This window comes from Haliaeetus albicilla, chromosome 15 (genome assembly GCF_947461875.1).
Source record: "Haliaeetus albicilla chromosome 15, bHalAlb1.1, whole genome shotgun sequence".
Classification (NCBI taxonomy): Eukaryota; Metazoa; Chordata; class Aves; order Accipitriformes; family Accipitridae; genus Haliaeetus; species Haliaeetus albicilla.
The window spans coordinates 32,795,291-32,820,985 of NC_091497.1; the positions used below are offsets into that span (position 1 = coordinate 32,795,291).

Here is a 25,695-nt window from a genome sequence, read left to right on the forward strand (position 1 = left end):
TTTTCACAAAAAGAAATATTCTTAGCATTTTACTCCTGTTACAAAAAAAAGGAAATCAGTCATATATGCAGGTTTAGAAAACATGGTAGAGCAGGTTTTGTGAACCTTTGCCATTTCCTTCCTTTCTAGCACATAAGCTGCATTATGCAGAAAGAGCAGTATAAAAATACTTTAAGGCAATGACCCATTCTACTTTGATGATACAAAACACTCTCATTCCCTCACTTTACCTCTCGGAATTTAATGTATAAGGTTATGGTATAATTGATACTTCCCCTGTAAGTATGCATTTTCTCTTACTGTTTCACTGTTTCATGTGTGTCTGTCTGTGTTTTGTTCCCTGCAGTTTCAGGTCACCGTTTTCTTGGCATGTTAGAATGAAGCTGTGAGGCATTTTGGCAAAATATGTGTTCTGCTTTTAAAATTTTATGGCTCAAGGCCAGAATTTGTAAAAGGGTCCGAAGCCCACCACGTGCAAGTACAGTTTTGTAAATATTTGCAACTTATTACATGTTCAGAAGATGCACATATTTAGACATCTTAACTGGCTATAACTCCAAATACAGAATTGCAGCTGCAGTATTGAAGGGCTAGTGGTTTTTTTGCTTTGTCAAATCTGGTCATAAGTGTATACTTCAAAAAACATACTAATCTTCCCATTAGAAATTAAAAGAAAACAATTATGAAATATACCTATAGCCTGAATTACTGTGGCTTTTTTATCTTCTTTTCTTTTGTACTTCAAATGGTAACTTCAGGGCATTTGGACACATACAGACATCAACAGTAATAGTGGATAAAGAAAATATATGTAAAAAGACATAATTTCAAATTGCCTTAGGTATGTGAAAAAGTAAATATTTACTATAGTTTTTTCAACTGTTTAAATTTCAAGATTTTGTATAGTTGACATAAGCTTGCTTAAATGAAAGGCCCTGATGTTTCTTTTAATGACTTTCCATTTCAGAGTAGCTGGCTCCAACATTAAATGATGGGCATTACATGGACTGAATTTTTTAATTTGTCCTTGGAGAAACTACATATTCCAGTATTTGTTTTACAAATATTTATTTTTTTCCCTGTAGATCTGAAATCTCATGTTCTACAAATACAAGGGAGAAAGGCTCTTGCCAAATTGTAGAATTCCATTTCTGTGTAATTTTGCTAACAAATACAGTTGGGCCCCGCTGTTACCACGATGCGGTCATTTCGCTACTTGCCCATATGATATAATGGCAACAATTACTTTTTTGATAAATACTTAACTGTATCTGAATTGCCAAGCTGCTTGCCCTAGCATAAACCACTTCAAACAGTTGTCGTGACTTTGAAGTTACCTGACGTCAAAGAAAATAGATATGTATGTGTAGCGTGTCACATATCCTTGTGGGATGATTGTCCTTGTGTATTCCTGGTTTTCCTCTACACCATCTAAATCGGACCTTTTGTTCCAGGATTAGAAGCTTGCTCCGGCAAGCACATGCACGCGTGTACACCTGTTGTACTGTCTTTTTGTGTGGCTTTGTGACTCAGCCTCCTGGCTCCTACCTCCTTTTTGTGCCTTTTTTTTTTTGTTCCCTGTCAAAAAGGAGTTTGTTCTTTTGCTTCATGATGAGTTTGAAAACATCTTTATCCATTCAAAACGGCTGTGTGTCTGTAGAAAGTGGTTTGCTCGCAACAAGTAATTAAGTTCCTCTGTGTTCTTAGGGAGGAAAAAAAAATACATTGAAGATGTAGATCTTCATTTTTGTAGCAGGTAGAGAAGAGAGATATTCACGCTGCTGTGAGTGGAGTGGCAGCCCTTCCCTCCAAAGTTGTTTTTAAAGATTTTTGGGCTGGTCTTGAGAATGAGTAGCCAGTTCTTCTGTCTTTCTGGGGTTTGTTCAGTGTTGGTTTCAACAGGGGTATTTTTAGAGAGGCGATTCATACTACTATATTGATGCGTTATGGGTTTGACGCTAATGTAAAAGGGACAGAAATCTTCTCAAAGGTGGGAAGAAGTGGGTGAGGTTGAGATTCCGCAAAGTCACGTGCAAATTCTTCTCTTGGTTGGTCAGGCATATATTGTCTCAAAATGCCAAATGCCAGGATTTAAGAAAAGTTTTGAAATCTTGATGGCTTGCAGCTTCACAGCTCTCCTGTCAGTGGTTCCCAGATAGTAGTAGCAGGGTTAGAGAGTGAGGCAGAGCGTGGAAAACGGACCGTGCTGCAGGGCCAGCGGCTGGACCTAAGGACCGAGACACCCGGGATCTTGGCCCCGGGTAACTGCTGTTAGGGAGAAAGTCGAGCTATTGTCAGTGTGCTCTGGCTTCCATCCTTGGCAGGGTTTGATTTTTCTTATTCTGGGAAGAGTTTCTTTATTACTCTGAAGCTGTGATTGGAAAAGTATGTGAGGCAGGGTTGATGAAACCCATTTACAAAGCTTTGAAGGTAGTGATTAGGGCTTAGAGAAGAGAATTGATTCGTGACGCATTAAGACGAAGTTTCTCATTTTTAGGAGATGGCAGAGGTCTCGTTGGTTTTGGAAAGTTCGTTGTAGCCACATGTTTAACTGCAGAATTATAAAATATTAACCATGTTCCACCTTCTGCTTAATAAGAGAAGGCTGTCAATTGTATATGTTTCAAGCACTAATGAAGGATGATGTATAACATAAGAAAGTAACATGCTGTGAAACTTCTCACTCCTAGAACACAGTTGTACGGTCCTATTTTTTATAGACCTCCTTAAATAGCTTTCCTTATTTGAGTATGCATCTTGTAAGTACAGCAGGGGGAGAGAGGTTGCTTTATACAAATGGGATTACTATGCTGAATTTAAAAGATTTGGATAATGCATTTTCTTTAAAAGGAGAAAAATTACATTGGATGGGGTTTTTATATAAAATGGGGCATGCGCTTCTTTATGCTTTTAGTGAAAGCGTACTTAGAAACAATTGCAAAATTCCTAGCAAGAAAGCATAACAGAAGAGTTCCCCAAGTGCTATAAGCTGCCACAAAAACGGTAAGTTTAGGATTTAAGTTTTTCTAAAGGAAACATCCTTAACTGTAGCTTTTTCAGCAAATTTGGCTTCAACAGAAAAATTTAGACTATTCTCAGACATAAATGTCTAGCAAGGTAGGTTGTTCTGGGGCTGGGTTTTTTGCTTCAATCCCTATCCTTCAGCCTTGTAACGCCAGTCAGTTTTCAGATACCGGATTCAGCAGGCATTCCTGGTTAATGCCTTTTGTCTAGCGTGAAAGACTAATGAAATATTGGCATGTTGTGGGCCACCATATCTGTGAAACAAGAGCCGCCTGTGCAAGAGCACTGGAAATAGTAGAAGAGAGTGGAGAGAATAACATTTCACTTCAGATGTCTGATTTGCATTCTCAGTAAGTAAGATTAATAGAATTTTTTTGAAAATTATTGGAATTAGAGTATTGTAGATTTTTATATGAACTGTGTCCCAAGACATTAGATTGGCAAAATATTTTTAGTAAAAAAATCATACATTTGAAGTAGAAATATTTGGGGGTTTGTTTCCTCCCCGCCCCCTTTTATTTGATATCACTCTCTCTACCTTCTTTTGTGGCTACTCCAGTGCTTATCAGGTATCAGTTTAGGAGTTTGCATCCTAAAAATATATTTATATATTTCTCTGGAAAAGACACTTCCAGAGGAACAGAAGTTGGGGAGGACTGTCTCTTGCAGCTTGCAGGTCAATAACTCAGAAGAACAAACAAGAATGAACTGCAGAACCCAGTGTCTTAACTTAAATGACCAATTTAGGGTAGGTTTGGCATGGAAATCTGGGTGATGAAGTGGAATGGCTGCAAGATGGGGATATTCCTTCGGGCTGACTGGGCAGATCGCTCCAGCAGCGAGGGGCACGGTAGCAGGCAGGAACGGGAGGCAGTTGCCGCAGCGGTTTGGTCAATGGGAGTCAGAATCCACCAGCTCAATGGAAGTGGAAACCCAACGTTTAGCAGATCGCCAGAACGTTGCAGCATCTTCCACGGGGAGAAATGGATGTTGTCCATCTCTTGCAGACCTGCTCAGTCAAGATCCTTGAAAATTATCTGTTTGAAATTGTTTCTTGGGTCCATGTGTGCAGAAGGAATCCACAGTATTTGTTTGGTGTTCTGGATTATAGCCACGAGCCTTAAAAAATATAATTACAAATTAAGCTTTAAAAAAAATCTTTTAAACATAAAATAATAGTTATTAAAACATTTTTAAGTAGTAAATATAACATGTAAACATAAAATGTAGATAAATTACAGTTAGCAGTATCAGATGCCATGGTTGTGAATGAAGTTTGCCTCACTTCTTAGGTTTGGTAGTTAATAGGTAAGTTTTGCAGTTTTTCTCTCATTGAGGCTGGAGTGGGGTGTGAGGAACTTGACAAAAAATTTAAGTAGGCTGAGTGCTGGTTGTGCATAAAGGAGATACTCATTAATAAAAGAAAGTCATAAACATCAGAAGCAGCGGAGCAGCTGTTTAATAGCGGTACTTTCCTGAGCAAAGACTGGACAACAGTGGAAGCAGATAAAAGCAATTAAACATAGGTGCATAACATGATCAAAACTGTATTAATTGTTCTTGCATGTAGCAGTTCCAGTTCCATCATCCTGAATATTTTATTTAGTTTTAAGGGTTCATAGGGGTCAGGGAAGGGATAGAGCTGAACAAGATGTGTCATGAGAAGAGAGGTTGAGGAGATAGAATCAATGTGAATATGCAGAGGTGTGACAGAGATAAAATAAGAGACCCTTAGTTGGCATTACAGAAGCAAGAAGAATATTCACTAGAAGACAGGCAATTAGTTAAAATATAATCTCAAAGGCATTGGTAGTTTTAAAAGCTTAAAGTTTATTGAACAGCTAAGAGATTCAATACTGAGAATATGAAAACAACCCTCTTTCTAAAAAAAATCATTATCCCGTGTCCGCTGATGGTCACATATGGATGCTTAGGGGAAGAACGGAAGGTTAGATCACATAGATGGTGCCTTTCCAAATGTAAAGCAGTCTGACATGCACAGTTTAAGGACTTAATGAGCCAGGCACTGTATCCATGTGTTTGTGTTTAATAGCGTTGTTTGGGTTTTTTTCTATCTGTGTTTTTTTGTCATCCCACTTAACGCTTCTGGCTTCCATGTTGTGGCAATGAGTCTCCCAGTTGTAATTCTGGTTTATGTGATGTAGTCTAGCCTTTCCCTTTATTATAAACCTGCTGCCTGCTTTCATAATTTCATGGATTTCATTAACAGGAATACCCAGTTACATTAAGAAAAACTTCTTTTTAAAGAGAGAGCCAATCTTGATGCAAGGCTACCTCTCCACGCGAGGCTTTCTGTAATTCACTGTGGGGAGGGGAGTCTCGTTACCTGTGGGAGTTACAGGATTTACTGACTGTCTTCTGGTGGAACAGCCTCTGTGGACAGCGAGTATGTTTTGCCCTGGCCACGACTGCTGCGTCCTTACAGTGAATAAAGCCGATTTCTGGCTATTTCAAAATAAGCTGCTCGTTACTCAGAACGAAACGCTTCGCCCATTGACCGCACAACATTACACAGGCTTTCTGTAAATGCTAATGGGTGGCTTTCACGGTGCGTATCCTGGGACCAAGACCTGTCTAGAGCTCAGTGGTAGAACTTTTTTTAACCGATAAAACCAGCCCTCTGTCCCCAAACTCACTCCTATGTAAGGAGGGGCGAATGCCACCTTCTCTCACTTTGCAGGTGAAAGTTCAGTGTGTAATTGCTGGCCCTCACTCTTAGTTAAGATGCTTACGTACCGTAACGGCCACAGAACAGGTTGGTTTCCGAGGCCCAGAATATTAACAGATCTTTCACTAATTCCTTGGTGTAACGAGAGCAAGATCAGAGACATTCTGTCAAAATCGTAGGGAATTCTTTTTAATTAAAAATAGGAAATGGTTCCTGCTCGTTGGGTATGTGATCATGTAAAGCAAGGTTTTGCAGTGAGTATGAAATACTAATCTTTACTCCTTTGTTTGTCTTTTTGTAGGAGAAGCTCTGCCTACCACATCACATCCTAGAAGAAAAGGGCTTGGTAAAAGTGAGCATAACAGTTCAAGCATTGCTAGATGTAACCACAGTGAAACAAGCTTTATTCACATGAAACTACTATCTATCTCTGCTGTTACCAGCTCCACTGTGCCATCAAAGAATCAAAATCCTGCCCGTCTTTTCAAACTGCATTGAAAAAAAAACCCCAAAAAACCAAACCAGTGCTCCAAGAGTATTCTTATACTTGTGATTTTAAAATCATCTTTCAGACTGTACATGTGCGTCAAACTACAAAGCAGAAACTAAACCGAAACATTTGCTAGAGCAAACGGGCGCTCCACTGCTTTTATAGCTCACTTTGTAAAGTACTTACTAAAACAGCCACCTCTCTGCCACTTAAAAATGCGTGGAGTTCACAGCTGTCTTGCAGCAAGATACCTTCGTATTATTAAACTAAGAATCACTGTAATCATCTGGGGGGGAGCAGGGAGAGTAAATCAGACTTCTACCACGTTAGGTTTTTCTGCAGTTGCTTCAGGCTATTGCCTTTTAAAAATACTCGGACGTAAAATATTTATATATTATTTATTAGTGAGTTGTTATTCATCCTTTGGATGCAAAATGTAAATTAGGAAACTGTATTTTATTACTGCTTTTTTGTGGTTAAACACTTTATTTTAATATAAATATTTAGTTATTTTTTATTCCACTTGGTGTGCAGTAGCTCTAGATCTCCGTAAATTGTATTTTCTAATATGTAAGATACAAAGCAAACAAAATAGGTGCTTTTATTAAAAGAACAGCTAGCTGGAATGGCATTCTTTATTTCTTGAATTTGTGGAACATTGGTAAAAATTTGTCTGCATTCCATTGAGTTCCCTACATTCCAGTAGCACTTTTCCTCCCACTAGACTAAATTGGCTGAAGCTGAGAGCACACCCATTTTATTTGTATATAGATGTTAAAAAAAAAAAAAGATGTAAACTTGAAAAATAAATGTGAACAAATATTTTTGATTGCTTATTTTACTATGCACAAGACATTTAACTTTTGCCACAACAAAATGAATGATGTGTATTAGGATCATGTGTCTTGAAATATAATTTTGCACTGTAACTTGATTTCTTTTAAAGAGTACAGCACTACAGAACAAATAATCAAAAATAGCACAAGAATATTACTAAGAAGATTTACCAAGTAAGTAGCCAAAAAATTTTTATTGTTTTCTTTTCAATGATTCCTTTGAGAGGAGATAGATAGATAAAATTCTTAAAATTGCCAAAGGCAGTCTCAAAGACCTGATCTTCCAGATAGAACCTGCTGGGTACAGTGCTTCTCCTTCTAATCTCCGTCATCTCCCACAGAATTAAGCACAATGTTCTGTAGTGAATGTTTGCAGGATCAGACCTCTAATCCCACATCAGCAATAGGAAATAAGGTTCTTTTTCTTATCACAACTTTAAATTTCTTGAAGAGATTTTTAAAAGCATGATTTATTGTTAAAACATCCCACGTTTTAGATCAAAAAGTTCCAGCACAGCCACTCTCGCAGTATCTGGACCATCCAGTTTTCTTTCATAGGAGAAGCCAGTGATGGAACTTTGGCAAGCAGTTCAGGAAAGCTGCATGTGGCGAAAAGGGCGAGCTGCGAGGGGTCAGCGGTGCGTGCAAATTCGAGGTGCGTAATGACAGAAAAGAGGCAAGGTGGTGGGAGGACTGAATATTTAAGCAAGAGAAGGTGGAGAGAACTATTGTATAAAGACTTTTTGGAAGAACGATGCATGCTTGTCACTGCTATGTATCCAGGCAAAGTTACACACGTGTTCACAGACACTGCATTTAAAACCACCAGTATTCCACTAGCAGATTTTAGAGTATTTGAATGCAGACTATGCCTTTTAATACCACAAATTGCCAATGTGCTGCTATGTATTGACAGCAACGTGTCAGGAAAGTGGACTCACAGACAGTGAAACATGTAAGTATGCACAAAATATCCAGTTACTTCAACCAAAGCAAAAGCGTTTCTTTTACAGAGGGAACATTGACTTAAATTGTAATTTTGATTGGCAGCTAGCATATTGTTACCTATAAAATGTACTGTGCACTTTAACACTAAATTAAAATGTATTTTAATATTTTACAGAGCTGCACAAATACCTGTTTTGTCAAAAAGCACGAGCAATGTAAAGAAAATAAGTTTTCAAGTCAGAGTTTATCAAATTTTAAAAGCATTCAAAGATCAAGTATAAAAATAGGAATATTGATTTCTGCATCGTGAGGGATAAAATGCAGGTTTCCTGAGTATTTTTTTACAATGTATATATGGCAACATGAAGCTTTGTAATTATTATTTCGACAAATCTTGTTTTTTTCATAATTAAAATTTTGGTTTTTTCTCCCAGTAGTGTCTTTCAGTATTTGCTTGAAGTTGGCTGTAAATAAATAGCTCTAAATATTTTGTAATACAGCTTTTTTATGCAGTCTTAACCTGTACGGCTAAAGAGAATCTTCATGAATCTTTGTACACTATTTATATGTGCAATAAAACATGCATGGCAAATCTCTAATACCCTAAGCAGTGAACATAATGTACATAGAAAATCTTTACTGTAGTTACAATTAAACTATATTATTTGTAGAAACCCTGCAATGACTGCCCCTGTGACTGACAGTTGCTTGTAAAAGAGGTGGTGGTTGGAGAGCTTAATTAACACTGGGAATGATGGATCAGGGTTTGGGGGTGGAGATGATGATGATGATGTGACACAAATAAAGGAATTGTGCAGCTAAACTAGGAATAGGATCCAGCTGGTAACTGTCAGGTTGTCATGTTGGTGTTGGTTCCCTGCTTTGCCCTTCTGTCTCTGCAGAAACAGGGTAGTAGGGACTCCTGGTTGTAGGTCACAGTGTGAGTATACAACCTTCTATCACCCATGTGGGTTTCTGAAGTCATCCAAGTACAGATTCTGCTATTTTTCTCATTTCTCTAATGAGCGTAAAGACATTTAAGCAGGTGATTTTTTTTTTGGCTGTATTTGTTCACTTTTGGTAGTGGATTGTGGAAGGAGAGGATCTTTCTGCAATAATCCCCTGGGAAGATCCTGCTTTTGATTGCCCAGGAAGCTTGAGTGCCTTTGTGACTGTTGCAATACAAAGCCAGAACAGACTGATCGCAGTGTTAGAATCGGCATAATTTAGGCAGGAGGAGCCCTGCAGCAGTTGTCCTCGCCCACAGCAGAGCCTGTTCAGCAGCTGAGGGCTGTGTCCAGCTGACATTTGAGCATTGCCAGCTAGAGATCTGACAGCCTCATGCAATTCTCATCAAGACAGTGCAGAGACACTTGGTGGCAGGAGCTGTCTGCACAACTCATCCCCACGCCCCGAGTCTTCTCACAGGTTTGCACTCTCCTGGACTTGCAACCCAGGGATAAGGGTAGTTCAAGGGCCCCTTCCTTGTCAACCCTCTAGCACCAGTTTTACAGGAGCTCAGGGCAGTTTCTATAAAGCCTTGAGGTTACTGACTTCCAAAGCAAGGTCATGGACTCACAAGACCCTGTCAGATGCTTACCTGAATCCACTCCCACTCACAAGCGAGGCAGCTAGAAGTCCCTCTCAAGGAGGAAGGTAGCAGTGCATGCAAATGCTGTTTTATCAAGAAAACAAACAGTGTGGGAAGGCAGTCAATTATTAGGAGAGCCAAGTGGAAAATATGACAGCTATTTGCAGCTCCAAAATTGTAGCTGGGCAGTTGTTTGGGGAAGCTGATATGGTAATTAATCTCCTGCTGGACTGTAAATTACGGATACAGGAAATAAAGCTCCCCACAACCATCACAGTATAGGCTATATAAATTTATCAAGTATGAAAGAGGGCTCCCCCACCCCCCACATGGGGCAAGCTGTTTCCTATCATTAACCCAGCAGCTTTAAAAGGGTGGTTTAAAAACACTTACAGTAAATGACAGGGTTAAACCTGCTTTTTAAACATATCCTCTAATGTAACATGCAGGTGCATACACTCCTGTTAGGGACTAAAAAAAAATGGCATGCCTATTTCCCTTAAATACAATCATCAGAATGCATTAGGCAAAAAATACCAGCTTTGACAGGTAACAGACAGAACTGTTTCTCATCGGAAGTACCTGCACCAAGCTGAACACCCTGACTCCACTGCCGCTCTGTTCATAGGACTTGGCACAAGGCTGCAGGACAAGCACAGTGCGCTTCTGCTCCAGTCCAGTGTGAGATACAGCCCCATAATTCATTTGCTGGCTATGGCAGAGCAGTTGCCTGGTTGTCTTGGCACAGGGGACGAACATCTAGAAGAAGCTGCCACACATGAAGCAAGCCTTTCACAACCAATTCTGCTGTTGTGGGAGTGGAAAAATCTAAATGTTTAGCACTTGCAGCTTATTATTTTTATGTTGGTGCCCTGCTTTATAAGAAGGGAGTTAGTTAGATTCTGTTGTAAATCCACAGAGCATGCAAAACTTGAGTTCAGCATTTCAGAGAATTCTTGCAGTGCGCACAGTTGTAGCTTCCAGCCTTCCAAGCTTACTCCAGAAATAGGCAGACACAAGACTGATAAAAGTCAATACATAATTTAAGCCTGTCACCAGCAACAGAAACCCAAGTTCCCAGCATCAGCCTCCCTGCAACCTAGAATCTAGCAGGGGCCAGAGAAACAGGAGAGCATTCACCATTGCTTGCAAAAGCAAACTGATCCTACGTCTAACCTAGTATTTCCTCTGGCAAGAATGAGTCAAGGTTTGAGCAACAACACAGGTTCAGCTGAACCATGGGAAAGCAGAGGCTACAAGTGATTGCTTGAACATAAGAAGATAAACAGCTCACTGGAACAATCTGTGTTCTTGCCCCACACAAAGGTAGCTGGCAGAATTATACCACTGGGAACTCGTAGATCTGCAACTGTCAGGCCTAAATTCTGCCATCTTCTTTAAAATAAGCACACTCATTTTCAACAGTGAGATATAAGATCATCTATAGATAGATAGGGGTTGCTTTTTTCAGATCTATTTATCAGTTTCCTCTCAGTCCTGTTAAGTCAAAGAAACCCAGAAACACAGCATAAGCCTCTCACATTCAGCAACAAAGGCAAGCAGAGAAAAAAAACAAACCTTCCTTTACTACAGACTGCTTCCTTCACATGGGTTTTAAGAGATCTTTAAGTATCATCCATTAAATACTCCTCAGATCATTACTTTTTTGATGTTAATAACACACAGTAAACCACTCTGCACAGCAAACTTCTGTCTGTATTCTCCAACAGACTTTGTCCTTGGAATGTATTTAGACAGGCCAAGGAAAAAACACACCAACTACTTCAGATATTAAGTAGCTTGATTGGTTGTGCCACTAACAACTTCCTTCAGCATTAAGTGACAAAGTGGACCCTGGTATTTAATTAGCTGAAGAGGCATGCTGTTGTTACTCATAGTGTCTGCGTAGTTGCACTAGAAACCATCTTGAGGTGCCAAGTACATACCCATATTCATAATCTGAAACTCACTCATCTGCTCATTTGCATTTTGACCTAGAATGCAGCAGGCACCTTCACAGTGTCGAGAGACTTTTTGAAGCATACAAGAACATCCAAAATACTTACTCTAAAGCACACATATCAAATTAAGTGGGACTTTTATTTTTCTTAGCAGTACAGTGAGAAGAGCTCCATTTTACAGACACTATGTCAGCAAATAATTTTTTGTTTAGTTCACCTCTATCCCTTGATTCATATTGGACAGATGACGCTTGCATCCAAATGGTTCAAGCATTGAGGTATTTTGCATGGTGTTTGATGTGGTCATTAATAAATGTAGCAATAAAAAAATAGCTGTGATCATAACCCTAGAAAAGAACAACAACAACAAGGAAATCAGCAAAAGCCTATAGTTCATGATAAAGCAATCATGCTAAGCTCTCTTCTAGGAAAGGTAATGATTCTTCTGGTTTGATCTGCTTTAAGAAATCAAAAATATCTGTATTTTATATAAAAATTGTAAAGGATACCTAACTAACAGGGTAAGTATATATGAACACTAGGAAGCTAAACGAAAAGAAAGTACTTTAATCTGCCCTAATCTGGGCATGTAAATTACAGACAGGTAACAGCAACTGTCAGCTGCAGAACAAGATGCAATCCGAGAGAACAGTTCCCCTCACTGCATTATCTGACAGGTAAAACATAAGGTATAAGGAGAAGACAGCCCAGGTCTGAATTACTGCTCCAGCACTACACTAAAATGACATGTAAGCCTCTTAAATACTCCACTTTGTCAGCACTAACTGTATCTTTTGGTGCAGGGCTTATGATAAATCAGGGAGGACAATCCCTCATTCGCCACAGCTGGGCCCCTCACTGGGTCTGGCTTGAAGTTGTCAGTCACTTGAAAAGACTCAATGCTCTCAGGACAGGACTGTTCTGGGTCACTGCACTAGAGGAAAGAGCAATCCATCCACCTGGGTCTTTAAATGAATCTAAGGTTTTAAGTAGTTCCAAACCTTTCCTGATTTACACAAACACACGCAAACTAAATCACAGTTTTATGCTAAACACAATACCCACAGTACAGATAAGGAATCCAGCAAAAGGACATCTGTCACTTTGCTTGTACAGTGACTGTGATACTTGTTAAAAATCATTAATGCTGCTTCTTCAGCCAACCACTGGCAGCTTGAGTTACCATCAACTCATCAGCTTGTTGAAACTAAAATCATGACCCCCACCTAGTGGTGAAATGCAGCTGAATCTGATAGATACTGCACACCTCAATAGCTGATACTAAGGAAAATATCACTTCTCACCCTCTTCCTCACTTGGCCAGGGACAGACTCACAGGTAAAGTGAAAGCATACCCCATGAAGAGACAATCTCTTTACTACCTGCCACGCAGACCCAAAAAAAAAAATCACAAAGCAACAACCCAACAATCACGGACTGCAGAAGCAACTTGCCTGCTGCAGCCTAAAGACAACTGGGATTTTCTGCTCTGTGCAGGCAGCAATGAAGTTATCAGGCAGTAACTGGCCTGCGGATAGAAACTGGTCGTCTTTGCCTTGATCAATCAGTATGTCCAGGTGAGAGTTTGGATAGGACTTCACAAGTTGTGTAGCATCGTATGCCTGCAGGAATAAAAGAGAAATGACATTCAGTTACATAGGTTAGACTGGGTCAAATTTGCTGGCTGCAAGAAAAGAATGGCATATATAGAGTGATACTGATCAGGACACCAAATTGCACATTAGAAAAGCAAAAAACTGGGGAAATTCCAGACAACTGAAAAGTAATACCCATGTTTTAAAAAGGGAAAGTGGGATGATCCAAGTAATTACCAAGCTGGCAGTTTGACATCATTTCCAGAACAAACACAATGTCCAGCCGAGGGCTAAATTCATACAGAATCAAGAACAGCAATTTAATCTAGTACCAATTCACATGCTTGTACATAAACTAGATACTGCCAAAATAACTTGGTATCTTGATGTAACTATTTTGGCAGCTAAAGGTCAAAACACCAGTGTAACACGTGGCAATTTTAAGCAGAAATATGGGAATCAGAGGTTGTGTATCTGTGCAAAGGCAGGTCTAAGTCTATTCCTGATGCCTGCTGTTGATCTGCTGGACTGGGTTTGCAGAAGAGATCCAAAACAAGTTAAGGGGCCAGAAAACTTTCTTTTTGCAAAATAAATTAATTGTATTAAATGTAAGCAAGTTTAACTGGTGATTTTTAAATATACAAACTATTAATAACTGTGAAAGCAGCTAGTGCTCTCCATTCCTGTAATGTTTTAATCTGCCCTGGATGTCTTCCTAAGAGATACTTTAATCCAATTTACACGGGATTTAACTGCAGCTTGTGTTTATTTACAAGGAGACCAGAGTACCTGGTCACAATGATCCCTTCTAACTTAATTCTAGGGAGACAGTGCAATGTTTATGCTGAGATTAAAAATACTGAAGTGCTGCTCAAATAATGCAGCAACACGCATACAAAAATGTTTGTATCTTATCTTAGCCATTCACATACAACTACTTATATTTCAAAATTAAGGCCCTGGAGCTAAAACCTAACTTTGTCTGGTTTAATCCTGTTCTACGGGATGCCGATTTCCAATGGGCTCTTCTGCTAGCTGCCTCCAAGAGGCTGGCCCTGCAGATGCCATGAGGCTCATCAGTCTCTGATAAGTTTGTAGCAGTCTCTCTTTTCAGGCTACTACAAAAACCAGCTGTTCTGTATATTGAGAACTGAGTTTTTGAGAAACAAGCCATAGCCTAACTCTCTTTTAAACTGCTCACTGCTTCCATGCAGCAGAGAAAGTCTCAGACTGCTCATAATTCTTCTTAGCCGAGATTTTAAGATCTTCATAAAACAGGGAGGAATTTAGGCAATTTGATGAGAGCCTTCTACCTCATTACACTTGTTACAAGCACCATCAGGCAACAGCAAGTCATACCCACCAGAAACATACAGTGCTTATCCACGCTTAGGGGTGTAGTAAAACAACAGTACCAGCTCAGGGGCACCCCAGAGTTTTGTTCCAGACCCCTGCTGTGATACACCTACAGATTGCTCATTCATGTGCTATTAAAGGACTACAAGTTGCAACACGTACCTCCCATTTGCTTACATCTGATCCCAGATATCCACCAAGGGCTTTCTTCCCCCACTCACACTGAATAGGGTTGCAGATAGGAGCAAATGCCGACACAGACTGTTGAGAAAGAAAGCACGAAAAAAAGTATGAATTAAGAAGTGATTTCTGCTAACTAATAAGCAAAAATAAAAGCCTTTTCAAAAACTGAGGTTACTGCCAGAACCCAGGACTCCCCCACCAACCCTCTGAGGTGCCCTAACCATTATCCTACTTCCCTCTTATTTCTTCTTCCTAGCGCCACAGTTTTGCTTTCCTTTTTGCACATCAGCCAAGCTTCAAAAGGCAGGGCTAGATGCCCCATTCCTCTCCTTGTTGGAAGATGTTGGCTCGAATTCCTTTAATCAACAGAGAAGGATCTCAAGTCCACTGCTGGGTCAGCATGGTCAGAATGTGGGACCATTTCACCTCCAACTGGATTCTGGCAGAGCCAGTCTAAGCATGCAACAGTGTCTCATGAATTTAGGTACCTCCAGGATTAGGGGTCAAGAAAAGCACATTTCAGATCACAACTCCAGGTACTGATATCAGAAGTCCAATCCCTATTCTTATGTTCTTCTTTTCGATTTGGCCCTGGGACATCAATATTTCCACTTTTATGTCTTACAAAAAATAGCAACAAACCACCTGAGCCACTGCCAGTTCTCCTGGATTTTGGTATTTGCAATTTAACATTTAACTCTTTTAGATGATACAATTCACAGTTAAGTGCCAACAGCAAAAATGGAAATTTCTGAACTACTGGCTCCAAAAGATAAAAAGGAGAGATAAAAATAAAGCTTCATCTTACATTCTACTCTTAACACCAAGCTAATGACACTGAGCAAATGTTCTGCTATTTTCAAAAACACAGTTGCATTTTTGCAGCAGCTGACCACAAAGTGCAGGGTCAGGACAGCCCATGAAAGGACTGATCCACAAAGGCAGAGCCCCTCATCTCTCAAACACCAATGCCTGATTCTCCCCCAGAAATCCATTTTACATAAGCATGTCTCCAAAGAGAAGAACAAAATTTTTCTCAACCCTCACGAGTATAAAGGAAAGGCAAATCAGTAGCAGCATGTTTGATTTAGGCTCAAGCAGAATACAAATGAACACAACTCGAGATACCTTGAATACTGCAAAAAAATCAATCTTTAGGAAAGCTGACAAGCAAATCTCAGGGGCTGGGGGGCAAGAGGTGGGGAATATCCCCCAGATACTATTCTGTGTGCAGTTCAGGTACTTACAGTTACACCTGCTATCAGCTGGGGTTTACTACCCTGTTGTAAATTCTAAGCAAACACACATATAAAGGTGGCAAAAAGGTTTGTTGGTAATGAAAGCTCCAAAACGAACAAGACAAGATTTGAAGAGATATAGCAAATCACACAACCAGATTTCTAGACAATATTGGCAGCATGAGTTAACTCCAGAGCTAGAAGGAGCCTGTTTACATTTAAGTGTAACTAACAATTCATTTGGAAGAGGTGTAGCATCATGCAAAAGAAACAGAACTTTTCTTAACTTTTAAAATTTGTAGATTTTTTTATTTCACTGATACTCACATTCCAGAGTGGTGTTTCTGGCAACTTCCCATATTCTAATACTAGGGATCAATGAGCTGCTACAACTAAAACTATTTATACATTTAATGCTATAACAGAACTTGGTTATTATGGTTTCTTTCTTCACTTCTATAGAAATCTGTATAAGCCTTAGTATACCTCATATAAGCTGTATAATATCTTACTTTGTACTTTCCAGGATTCTTCAGAGCAAGAATAAGAGCTCCATGACCTCCCATGGAATGCCCAAAAATAGACATCCGTTCAGGATCAGTTGGAAAATTGGCATTTATTAGTTTAGGCAGCTGTAAAGGAACAACAGTGGAATAAAAATGTTAAAGCAACTTGAGTATGTTTAGGAAAAAAAAGCACACAAATAACTAATGTGTTTTAATGCCAGGAAGCCACTGAAACCAAAGGCACATCTTTGGTTCTAGCCTGACATCTGTGATCATGGCCTGAAAGCAATCTGAACAGGACTGTAAAATCAAAAGGAAAGAATTAATCTGATAATAAGTAACTCAAAGTATCTCTACAGAAATCTATCATAACCCTGTAATGTAAGTTTTATTTCAATGGATACATAAATATGTATGTGCTCCTGTAAGTGACCAGAATGGCAAATTTTTCTCAGGAGATTATTTGCTCCCCATATTCCCATCAACTTTAGTTTTAATCCAGATCACACAAACTGCATGCAGAGTAAACTGGACACTCACCTTTCCAATACATATCTCAAGGATCTCCTTTTACACCAAGTTAAGGGAAAAAAAAACAAAACAAAAAACCCACCACACACCCCCCCACCCTCCCAAGACAGACGTGAATACAGTCTAAACGATCAATACAACTGAAGTACTGGTGCAGTGAAATGCAGTGGGTTGTTCCCAAAGCAGCAGAGCAGAGATTTAGCAAGAGCAAAATGGAGATCAGAAGTGTAGGCCAACTCTGTGGCATCTCCGGCAGGAAAGCAGCCTCAAGGAGTTCCTGCTCAAGCCCTGCCAGGTGTTATCATCTGTCTGCTGCAGTTCTCCCCCTCCTCAGTTCTACAACGATATCTGTTTGGTGAGGAAAGGCCTTACACCTGGATAAATCCAATCACTGAAATAATCAAAGATTAAAAAAGAAATAATAAATTATTTTCATAAAAGAGGAAAGCAAGAAAATGACAAACCATCCATAGGCTATCAAGATCACCTTAAGCAAGCTTTGGTGCTAGGAACAAAGCGCACGACTGAACCGCACCCCTTATCTTACCCAACACCACCAGGAGAACCAAGCAGCAAAGTTACCTCATCCTTTATGTAAGAATACATCCTATAGTTTGTTTTCCAAGGATCTTCAGTTGCATCCACATAAAAACCAGCACCGGTGCCAAAATCCCAGCTTTCATCTTCTCCTTCAATATTGCAGCCACCTACCATGAAAATTCTTTCTATAGTTACTGTCTTTCCTTTACTAGATGTTCAGAATTGGAGAACCTGCCATACAAATCAGAGACTCAGGACATGAGTTTCTCAACCAACATGTCTCTACCCCTCCAACTATACAACAATTCAGATTTTCATTCATTAGTACAGTGTTTTCAAGTGTTACTTCAACAATGCTTTCAAAATGCCACTTAAGTATTACCTATAGATGTATCCAGCTTCTAACTTGTTTCAGTATCCTTTCATAAATAAACATAATATACAGATCTCTCCTAAACTAATTCTGTAAAGCTTCATCCAATTTACCCAGGCACTTTTTAATTAGTGCTATCAGCTTATTTCTGTTATTAGACCTCATCCTGCTGCGTACAAGAAACTACATGAGAAACAGAAACTGCAGAAAAAAGGACAGAACCATATATCACCCAGTGGTGCATCCAGACCAGTTTATGTGCTTCAAATAATGTCTGCTACACCTCCCTTTAAGATTCAACAGCATAATAACACTTACTGTTCCTATCATTTTTTAAGTATATAACTCTACCTTTTCTGCAATTCATTTCATTGCTCCCACCTTTAACTCCCCATAAAACTTAAGTAATTTCTTCTTTGAATAACTGCAGGGCTGTATCTTCTTTTCCAAGGCTACACTTCCAAACTAAATTTGCAGATGTCTCCTTGAAAGTCAATACATCCCATCCAGCCCTCTCTTACTCTCCCTTTGATTAGCCTGTGATTTACCAGCCTGGTTTGCAGAACAGAATGTAACATTTCAAGATATATGTGACAGGAAATAATGGCTTCCCTTTCTCCAAAGCATTCTTAGTTTCTGCAATCCAAAATTACATGGGCTTTCACCACTGTCAGATTACACCGCAAACCCATGTGTAATTTGACAGTCCTTGACAATTTGTGCAGAGATACCTGCCACCCTGTCACAGTGTGAAATCAGATTTTCACAAGGATCAAAGTTGAGTTTGCTCCAGTGACGTGCCCTTCAACACCGAGTGATTTTGTAACTTAACAGTCCAGCAGGCACAGGGACTGGGGGTGCTTACACAACATGTTGGATATAAAAATTCTATCTTCAGTCCCTCAGAGACAGACAAAAACTCTGTAAGTCCTGCCAGGCAGTGAAGGCAACACTGATTCTGCTACAAGAAACTTAAGGGAAGCCTTGAAAAAAGAAATTTGAAAAGGAGCCTGCAAAATACTGCTCAGCACACCTGTCTGGAAAAGCAAACCCCTATGAAGGAGGAAAAGTAAAGTCTATCAGGGCCTGACAGAGGGCCTGTAATGACAGGTATCTCATGTTTTCATGCAGTCTTTCTCCCCATGCAGACACATGTCCTAGCTCCTGGAAGGTAATTCTCATAAATGCACAGTTGTCCTGGTTTGGGCTGGAATAAAGTTAATTTTCTTTCTAGTAGCTGGTATAGTGCTGTGTTTTGGATTTAGGATGAAAACAATGTTGATAACACACTGATGGTTTAGTTGTTGCTAAGCGGTGTTTATACTAAGTCAAGGACTTTACAGCTTTTCATACTGCCCTGCCAGCAGAGGCTGGGAGTACACAAGAAGTTGGGAGGGGACACAGCCAGGGCAGTGACCCAAACTGGTCAAAGGGGTATTCCATACCATGTGATGTCATGTCCAGTATGTTAACTGGGGGGGGGGGGGGGGGCGGCTGGCTCAGGGATTGGCTGGGCATCAGTCAGCAACTGTATCACACATCACTTGTTTTGTATATTCTCTTAGTAGTAGTAGTATTTTCCCTTCCTTTTCTGTCCTATCAAACTGTCTTTATCTCAACTCACGAGTTTTACTCCCCCCCCCCCCCCCCCCCCCAATTCTCTCCCCCATCCTACTGGCAGGGGGGAGTAAGCAAGCAGCTGTGTGGTGCTTAGTTGCTGGTTGGGGTTAAATCATGACAACAGTTAAAAAGCACATATAAGCGTTTTCACTACCTATGCTCAGATCTCTTACTTTGTGATTACATTTGAACTGCTCTTCACTTATTTCTCCAGACAGCTCAAAGAGATTTAAGAACACTTGGGGTCTCTGACATAAAATCTAAGAGTATAATATAAAACACATACTGAAATTCATCTAAATAGCAGAGCAATCCTCATCAGTTATTAGACTAAAAAGCAAAAGAGAAGCTGTAAAGAGGGTTTTAAAAGAAAACAGACAAAGCAATGAACTATACAAATTCAGTTACACATTGATAGGGACAACTTACACAGACAACACTAAAAACAAGTCCCAGTATAATTACCCAACGTGAATAACACAAAAGCTACTTGCCCATCTCTAGTCTGCAACAAATAGCAACAATGAAGTGTAAAGTTCATTAATACACAAGTCTTGCTCTTCTGTCCTCCTTCTCCATTAGAAACATGCATTTCTGTTCTTTGACCTGACAACTTCAGAAGCTAGATGTGAAAAATATTTTCTGGAAAGAACATCACTTCCTTCCCGTGTTACCTGTGTTCAGATTTGACCCACCAAAGCTTCAGAAATAGAAGACTGCCACTTTTATATACAGCACTCGTGAGACTTTAGCAGAATCCAGCAAATACTAAACATAATATATTGAATCCCCAGAAGACTGTATTTCCATAACTGCAGATGCACCATTTTCAGGTTTCCCATACCACACATAAGCTCGGCCTTATACAAATAACAGCACATCCTTTAAAAAAGCCATTCATCAGTAGCCTATTGCAGCTGCAGGGGGCAAGGGTTTCTGGTTTGCTTTTCTAAATATTTGAGTGCTCTGAAGACATGTATTTAATTGGCTTTAGAAGACAGAATACAGTAAAGAATAAACATTACATCTTTGTGTGACAACACAATTCTGCAGATTTTTTAAAGTCACAGCAAGCCACAAAGTGCAGGCAAGTGTCTCTGATAACATGCCTCCTGTTTTCCTTTTCTTCTGTCTCCTCTTTTGTGCTGAACTCAATGACCCCTTTGTTCTAGTTTTAGTGCCATGACAATAAAAGTTTCAAGTGTCAAACCTTCACTACCATGTTATTACAAATACACACAATATAATCTAGCAAACAATGCAAGATATGGAGGTGAAGTCATATGCTGTTTCAGGTGGGCAACACACTTTGCAGCAAACTGCAGCACTCCATTCTTTGAGGATAAAGACTGCGTACTTCAGTGTCACAACTGTTACAACACTTCTTCTTAAAACTTACGTGGGCTTGTGTCTGGTGCGACTACAATAAGGCCATGTTCAGCTGCAGCTTGATGAAAACCAGCTTTCGTTATAAAATTCTGTTCCGTGCAAGTTAACCCTAGAGAAATAAAAATATCATTGGTTACACATTGCTCACAGCATATCAAATATTTTGGCAGAAAAGGTTTTGAAAAACAAGAGGGATTCCTTTCTCCATAAACACAGAGAAGTCTTTTCACTAGGTTCAACAATGCTTAATAATCCACAGAAACTGACACAGTTGCATTTTCACATCTAGTCACACCAACATTTGATCAAAAACAGGTCTATGTGTACTCTGTACCCCCCAAGTGCTTACTCCTGTGGCATATACAGTTTCCTCAAGTACCATGTATTTAAATCCACAGACTACAGACACTGCTGATAAGGTTAACATTGTTAACTTCCGACATCTAACCCTGCAACTATATTTTTCTCTCTACCACCATTTCAGCTGTTTGCATTACAGAATTATACATGTGGTCTGACAAACCCTATATCCTTTAGACAGGATAAAGGCCCATAAGCACTCTTGCTCCAAAACCCACAGATCTTGCCTTTTGTACTGCAACAGGCCCAACTGAGGTCCAATTACAAATAAATAATACTGCACGCAGATATTTCAATTTTTCTTCACTGTGCTATTTGAGAGGGGTTAAGGGTTCTATTTTTCTTTGAGGAAAAAAGTTGCAAATAACCTAATTTGACTAATATACTAGCCAAGACAGCATGGTTTAGAGTAAAAAAATAAATGTGCTGCATGACTCTGAGCTCTTCAGACAATTTTGATGCTTCCAACTTCAAGGGTAAACATTTTTACCCAGTCCACTGTCATTCTACAAATCAGACCTACTAGCTATTTTGTGAAACAAGTACATACAAGGAATATAGTCTCCACGCTACCAGTCAATTCTCCAACTTTCTAACCACAAGTCTCAATAAAGCAGCTCCTAAAATTACAGAAAAGACAGAGCTTCTGCTTTTCATTTTGAGTAATAGAGAAAAAAAAAAGATGTAATTAATTAATCCTGGAGCCATCAACAACATAAATCTGACCATTTTGAAAGCAATGCCTTAACATTACTTAGGCACTTCTGGTGCAAGTCCCAGCTCCGTGGGAGACAACAAGAATAGGGTGGAGGACTAAAGCCAGGATAACTGGGAACATATGTTTATCCATCCAGTCTCATCCCAGCTTGCCTTACATCCAGCAAGACAGCAGCAGGATAGGACACCAGAGGAGCTGGAGAGATGAAGAAACAATGCTGTGGACTTCACTCCTGCCACACAACCCTCTTCAGCCCCTGGCCCTTTCTGATCCCCCAGGGTTACCTCACTCTAGCTGTGCTCGTGCGGAGGCAGCTAACAGCACCTCCCTTCCCAAGTTCACCAGTTGCTCCCTGCAAAATAGCGCTCAGAATAAGGTGGGGTCCAGACAAGAAATTTTCTGGCTCCCATGGGCTGGATTTTGCCCCCCATGCTGTTAGCTGAAGCTGTCTGTCATAGACAAAGGGAAGCAGGAGGCATCTCCCTTTCAGGAGAACCTTTAAATATGTATGTTTTAGGACAAAAAGGATGTCCATTTTAGAACGAAAGGGTAGAACGTTTTGAACACTGAGCATTTTAGAACACAATCTGATAGGCTGCGCCCTGTGGCCAGCTGCATCTGACTTTATCACAATACACTCAAAGTAAACACGTTTTCCAGAAGACGATCTTTTGTAGAATGCAAGAGCTGCCACTGTAGTACTTCTACATCAGGTTTTCAGTAACTGTAGCACAGTAGCTTAAACATGCTTAAGATTATACAATTTATGTTACTTACCCGAGAGCCAATACAGCACAGGACACTTCCCGGTTTCTGCTTTTGGAGGCAGGTAGATTCCAAATTTCATTTTGCATTTTAGCTCCGCACTGTATTAATAAAATACTCCTTGTTATCACCACTACTTATTAACAAGGTCACTAACACTAAAAAAAGAAGGCTGAGTCAATGCATTTCATTCAAAGAGAGATTTAGTCAGTGAATTATAACAACTAAGTTAAATAAAGTGAAAAGCAATTTTAAAACTCAGCCTTAGCCTCCTGAATTGACAACAGCTAACCTTCCTACCTTGTTCTGAATATACTTAAAACAGAGACTTACAAATAAGCCACATTTTTGCAGTGCTGCTAATCAGGAAGTTTGAAAATTGAATTTCAGACCCCAGCAATATTTAACTTGAACTTGGAAAAATTACTTGGAAAGTAATTTTTACTGAAGAACACATCCACATGACTTGCAGAACATGCACTGCACAGCATGCCTCAGCAAGAGAGGTTTTCAATCTGCTAAGTCTACAGACGAACTGATTGCCCAATTAATACTAGAGCCTAAAATAGTCGATAAAAGCTTATCTATGCATAACTAATGATTTTTTTTTCTTTGGATCAGAAGTGAAAAAACCCCTATGTTTTTCTGTTCACCTTCATCAAACAAGAATCCACCTCCTGTCTGTCTGCTCACAGCCTTTTTTTAAGAGTGCATAGAAGTTACATATCCAGTAGAGTGAATGGAACTTTGTACACATGGTGGTTCTCTGTGCTGCAAACAGCACAACCCAAAGCAATTCAGAAATTGAAAATTCATCATTTTCAAAGGTAGAAATACTGGCTTCCCATCTCTGATCTGCAGCACTAAGTATACTAGACATGTTAAACATTAACACAGAAATAAAAGAACACAGCCAAAGCAGCAGCAGACAGCATTCCTTACTGAAATACGGGTATCAGTGAGAACACACTGTTTTCCTGCAGACTGAGAACACTGACAGCAATGATAGCATGGATCCACTGCCCCATAAACATCTAGATTGATTTTGTAGTGTTCACCTGTCATGTTCAAACACCTTCTGGAAACCCTCAAAGCATTTGTTGCTGGAAACTTGCTTCAGTGCCATGGCTTTAACTGCAAAAAAAAGGAGCAAGTTACATGTGAAAATAAAACATTCCTGGACTTACAGTGAGTTATGGGAACAGTAAAGTTGAATATAACTTAAAGCATCTTTGCTTAATATCACAGGTTTCTAGAAGAAAGGATCTCCTGCAAACACTTTCTGATCTTTCATTAACTTTCTGTTTCCCCATGGAAATGGAGGGGTGAGGGAGCTGAACTCTTGCGAGCAGAGCTGAGAAAGCCTTCCTGCTTTCCTACAGACCCACACCTGCTCTCACCTTTACCTCTGCACTAACTGTAGCTCGCTTTGTCTACCGATGCTGCTACCGAGCAGGAAATCTGACGTGCTGCAGCTAGCCTGGAGCTGCCTGTGACTTGCTAAGGACACTCGGGAAGGTTGACACAAACGCAGACGCTGTGGTTTGGACGGACAGTCAGGCCAACCGGGCGGCTGAAAGGGGAAGGGTTGGCACACCTGATGAGAAACCAGGTAACCCTACCTGTGGCGTTCTCCTAGGGCGCACCGGGCAAGAAAACCCACGCACCACGGAGAGCCCTCAGGGCCCGTTCACCGTCTCCCACCGAAGAAGACGACGTTGAAACCCATTACACCCGTCCCACGCCAGCACCAAGCCAGAGGCCGCCGGAGCAGCACGCTGGGCCCCGGCTCGGGACACCCATTTCCATTATTTCCACACAATTAACCCTGCCCGCTGCACCGAAGCGCTCTCCTGTACCCCCACGTTCACCCTGCAGTATATACCCGCAGGCACCGATCCCCCCCCCACACCCGCCCCTCGGCCGGGCCCGAGGGCCCGCACGGCCCTGCCGCCTCCCCGCTCTCCCCGCAGCGAGGCCCCGGCCGGGCCGCCGCGCTCCCCCGCCCCGAGCTGCCCACCCCCCGGCACCCCCTTCCCCCGCTCCCTTTACCGCGGAGGAGCGGCGGGGCCGAGCGGCGGACGGAGCGGGAGGAGAAGGAGTAGGAGCTGGGTCGGCCCTCGGAGCGGCGCGGCCTGCCGCCGCCCCGCCCGCCGCCCCGGCCCGCCCCCGGGGCCCTGAGGCGGCCGGTTCCCGCCCGCCATCGCGGTGCCTGTCTGCTGGGCTGCCGCCTCGGCGGGGCTCAAATGGACGTCCCCGGCGGGGTCTGCCGTGTCGGGGGGGCAGGGGGGTGCTGCTGTCTTCCTCCTCATCATCTTCCTCCTCCTCCTTCTCCTCAGGCGCTTCTTCCCGCCCAGGGCCTGAGGGGAGGCGGCTGAGTGAGGCAGCGTCGCGGCCCAGTGCCTTCCCAGCTCTAAAGGAGAAAAACCTTGAACTGTAAAATGAAGAAACGAATAAAAACCTAATCCAAAGGATCTGATAACAGCGAAGTACTCAAAGCAGCAAGTGTTTCTGCTAGCATTGATTTCCCTCCGCCACCAAGACCTCAAGGGGGTGAAAAAGTTGCTGAAGCGGGCTGAACTGGGACCACCGCATCATTAAATTTTAAGTGTTTTACCCCTCCTCGGTATTTCAGCATTATTTGTAGCAGCTGCTGCCTGATGGACTCCTAATTTCATAATAAACCCAAACTGTAGTTTAGGTAGTTTTTGTCGTGACACCTCGCTTGCAAGCTCATGAAGGAAAGAAGATAATTGGCAGTGCTTTCATCTTATTTGTAACCCAAATTCTTCCCACCTGCTGCATTTTGGGTTTTTTTAATTTGCAGTTAAGCATGCCCATCAGTTGCTAAAAGTGTCCTCAGCAAAGCTCTCTCCCTCTTTTTAGTCTCATACCATGTACTGCATTAGCAGTAACTATTTTTGCCCGTAACATTTTACAGTCTGATCATCTGTTACTTTGCCAATGCAACAATAATTTGTT

At 40.9% G+C, this 25,695-nt stretch overlaps 2 protein-coding genes across 13 annotated transcripts in view; one reads left to right on the forward strand and one right to left on the reverse strand.

Moving 5' to 3' along the window:
• The window catches only part of LRCH1 (leucine rich repeats and calponin homology domain containing 1), a 125,792-nt gene extending 117,123 nt beyond the window's left edge, over positions 1 to 8,669 (forward strand). For all 10 annotated transcript variants that reach the window (XR_011327920.1, XR_011327921.1, XR_011327922.1 and 7 more), the window contains one exon: positions 6,015 to 8,669. Coding sequence is in view for 3 of the 10 variants with exons in the window: in XM_069802693.1 (XP_069658794.1) it covers positions 6,015 to 6,128 (114 nt within the window). In the remaining 7 variants the exon portion in view is untranslated. The remainder of the gene's footprint in view (positions 1 to 6,014) is intronic.
• Positions 8,670 to 11,659: 2,990 nt separating this feature from the next.
• ESD (esterase D) lies at positions 11,660 to 24,904 on the reverse strand. 3 transcript variants are annotated; one of them, XM_069802698.1, is made up of 10 exons: positions 24,766 to 24,887; positions 24,132 to 24,310; positions 23,772 to 23,847; positions 22,726 to 22,814; positions 20,881 to 20,979; positions 17,531 to 17,655; positions 16,424 to 16,543; positions 14,653 to 14,751; positions 12,994 to 13,161; positions 11,660 to 11,886 (listed from the first exon to the last, which is right to left on the reverse strand). In XM_069802698.1, the coding sequence occupies exons 3-10, from the start codon at positions 23,837 to 23,839 to the stop codon at positions 11,806 to 11,808; spliced, it is 849 nt and encodes a 282-aa protein (XP_069658799.1). In that variant the 5' UTR covers positions 23,840 to 23,847; positions 24,132 to 24,310; positions 24,766 to 24,887; the 3' UTR covers positions 11,660 to 11,805. The 3 variants fall into 3 exon arrangements, with proteins under 3 accessions (XP_069658799.1, XP_069658798.1, XP_069658800.1); XM_069802697.1 differs by having other exon boundaries at positions 24,120 to 24,310; XM_069802699.1 differs by lacking the exon at positions 24,132 to 24,310 and having other exon boundaries at positions 24,766 to 24,904.
• Positions 24,905 to 25,695: the final 791 nt, after the last annotated feature.

Bases quoted from the DNA above. Each gene is read 5' to 3' on its own strand.
- ESD (XM_069802699.1), bottom strand. From the start codon at position 23,839: ATGGCACTGAAGCAAGTTTCCAGCAACAAATGCTTTGAGGGTTTCCAG. The intron at 20,980-22,725 runs GTAAGTAACATA...TTATTTCTCTAG, and splicing joins TGTGCTGTATTGGCTCTCGG to GGTTAACTTGCACGGAACAG. The intron at 14,752-16,423 runs GTAAGATATTAT...CTTTCTCAACAG, and splicing joins AGAATCCTGGAAAGTACAAA to TCTGTGTCGGCATTTGCTCC.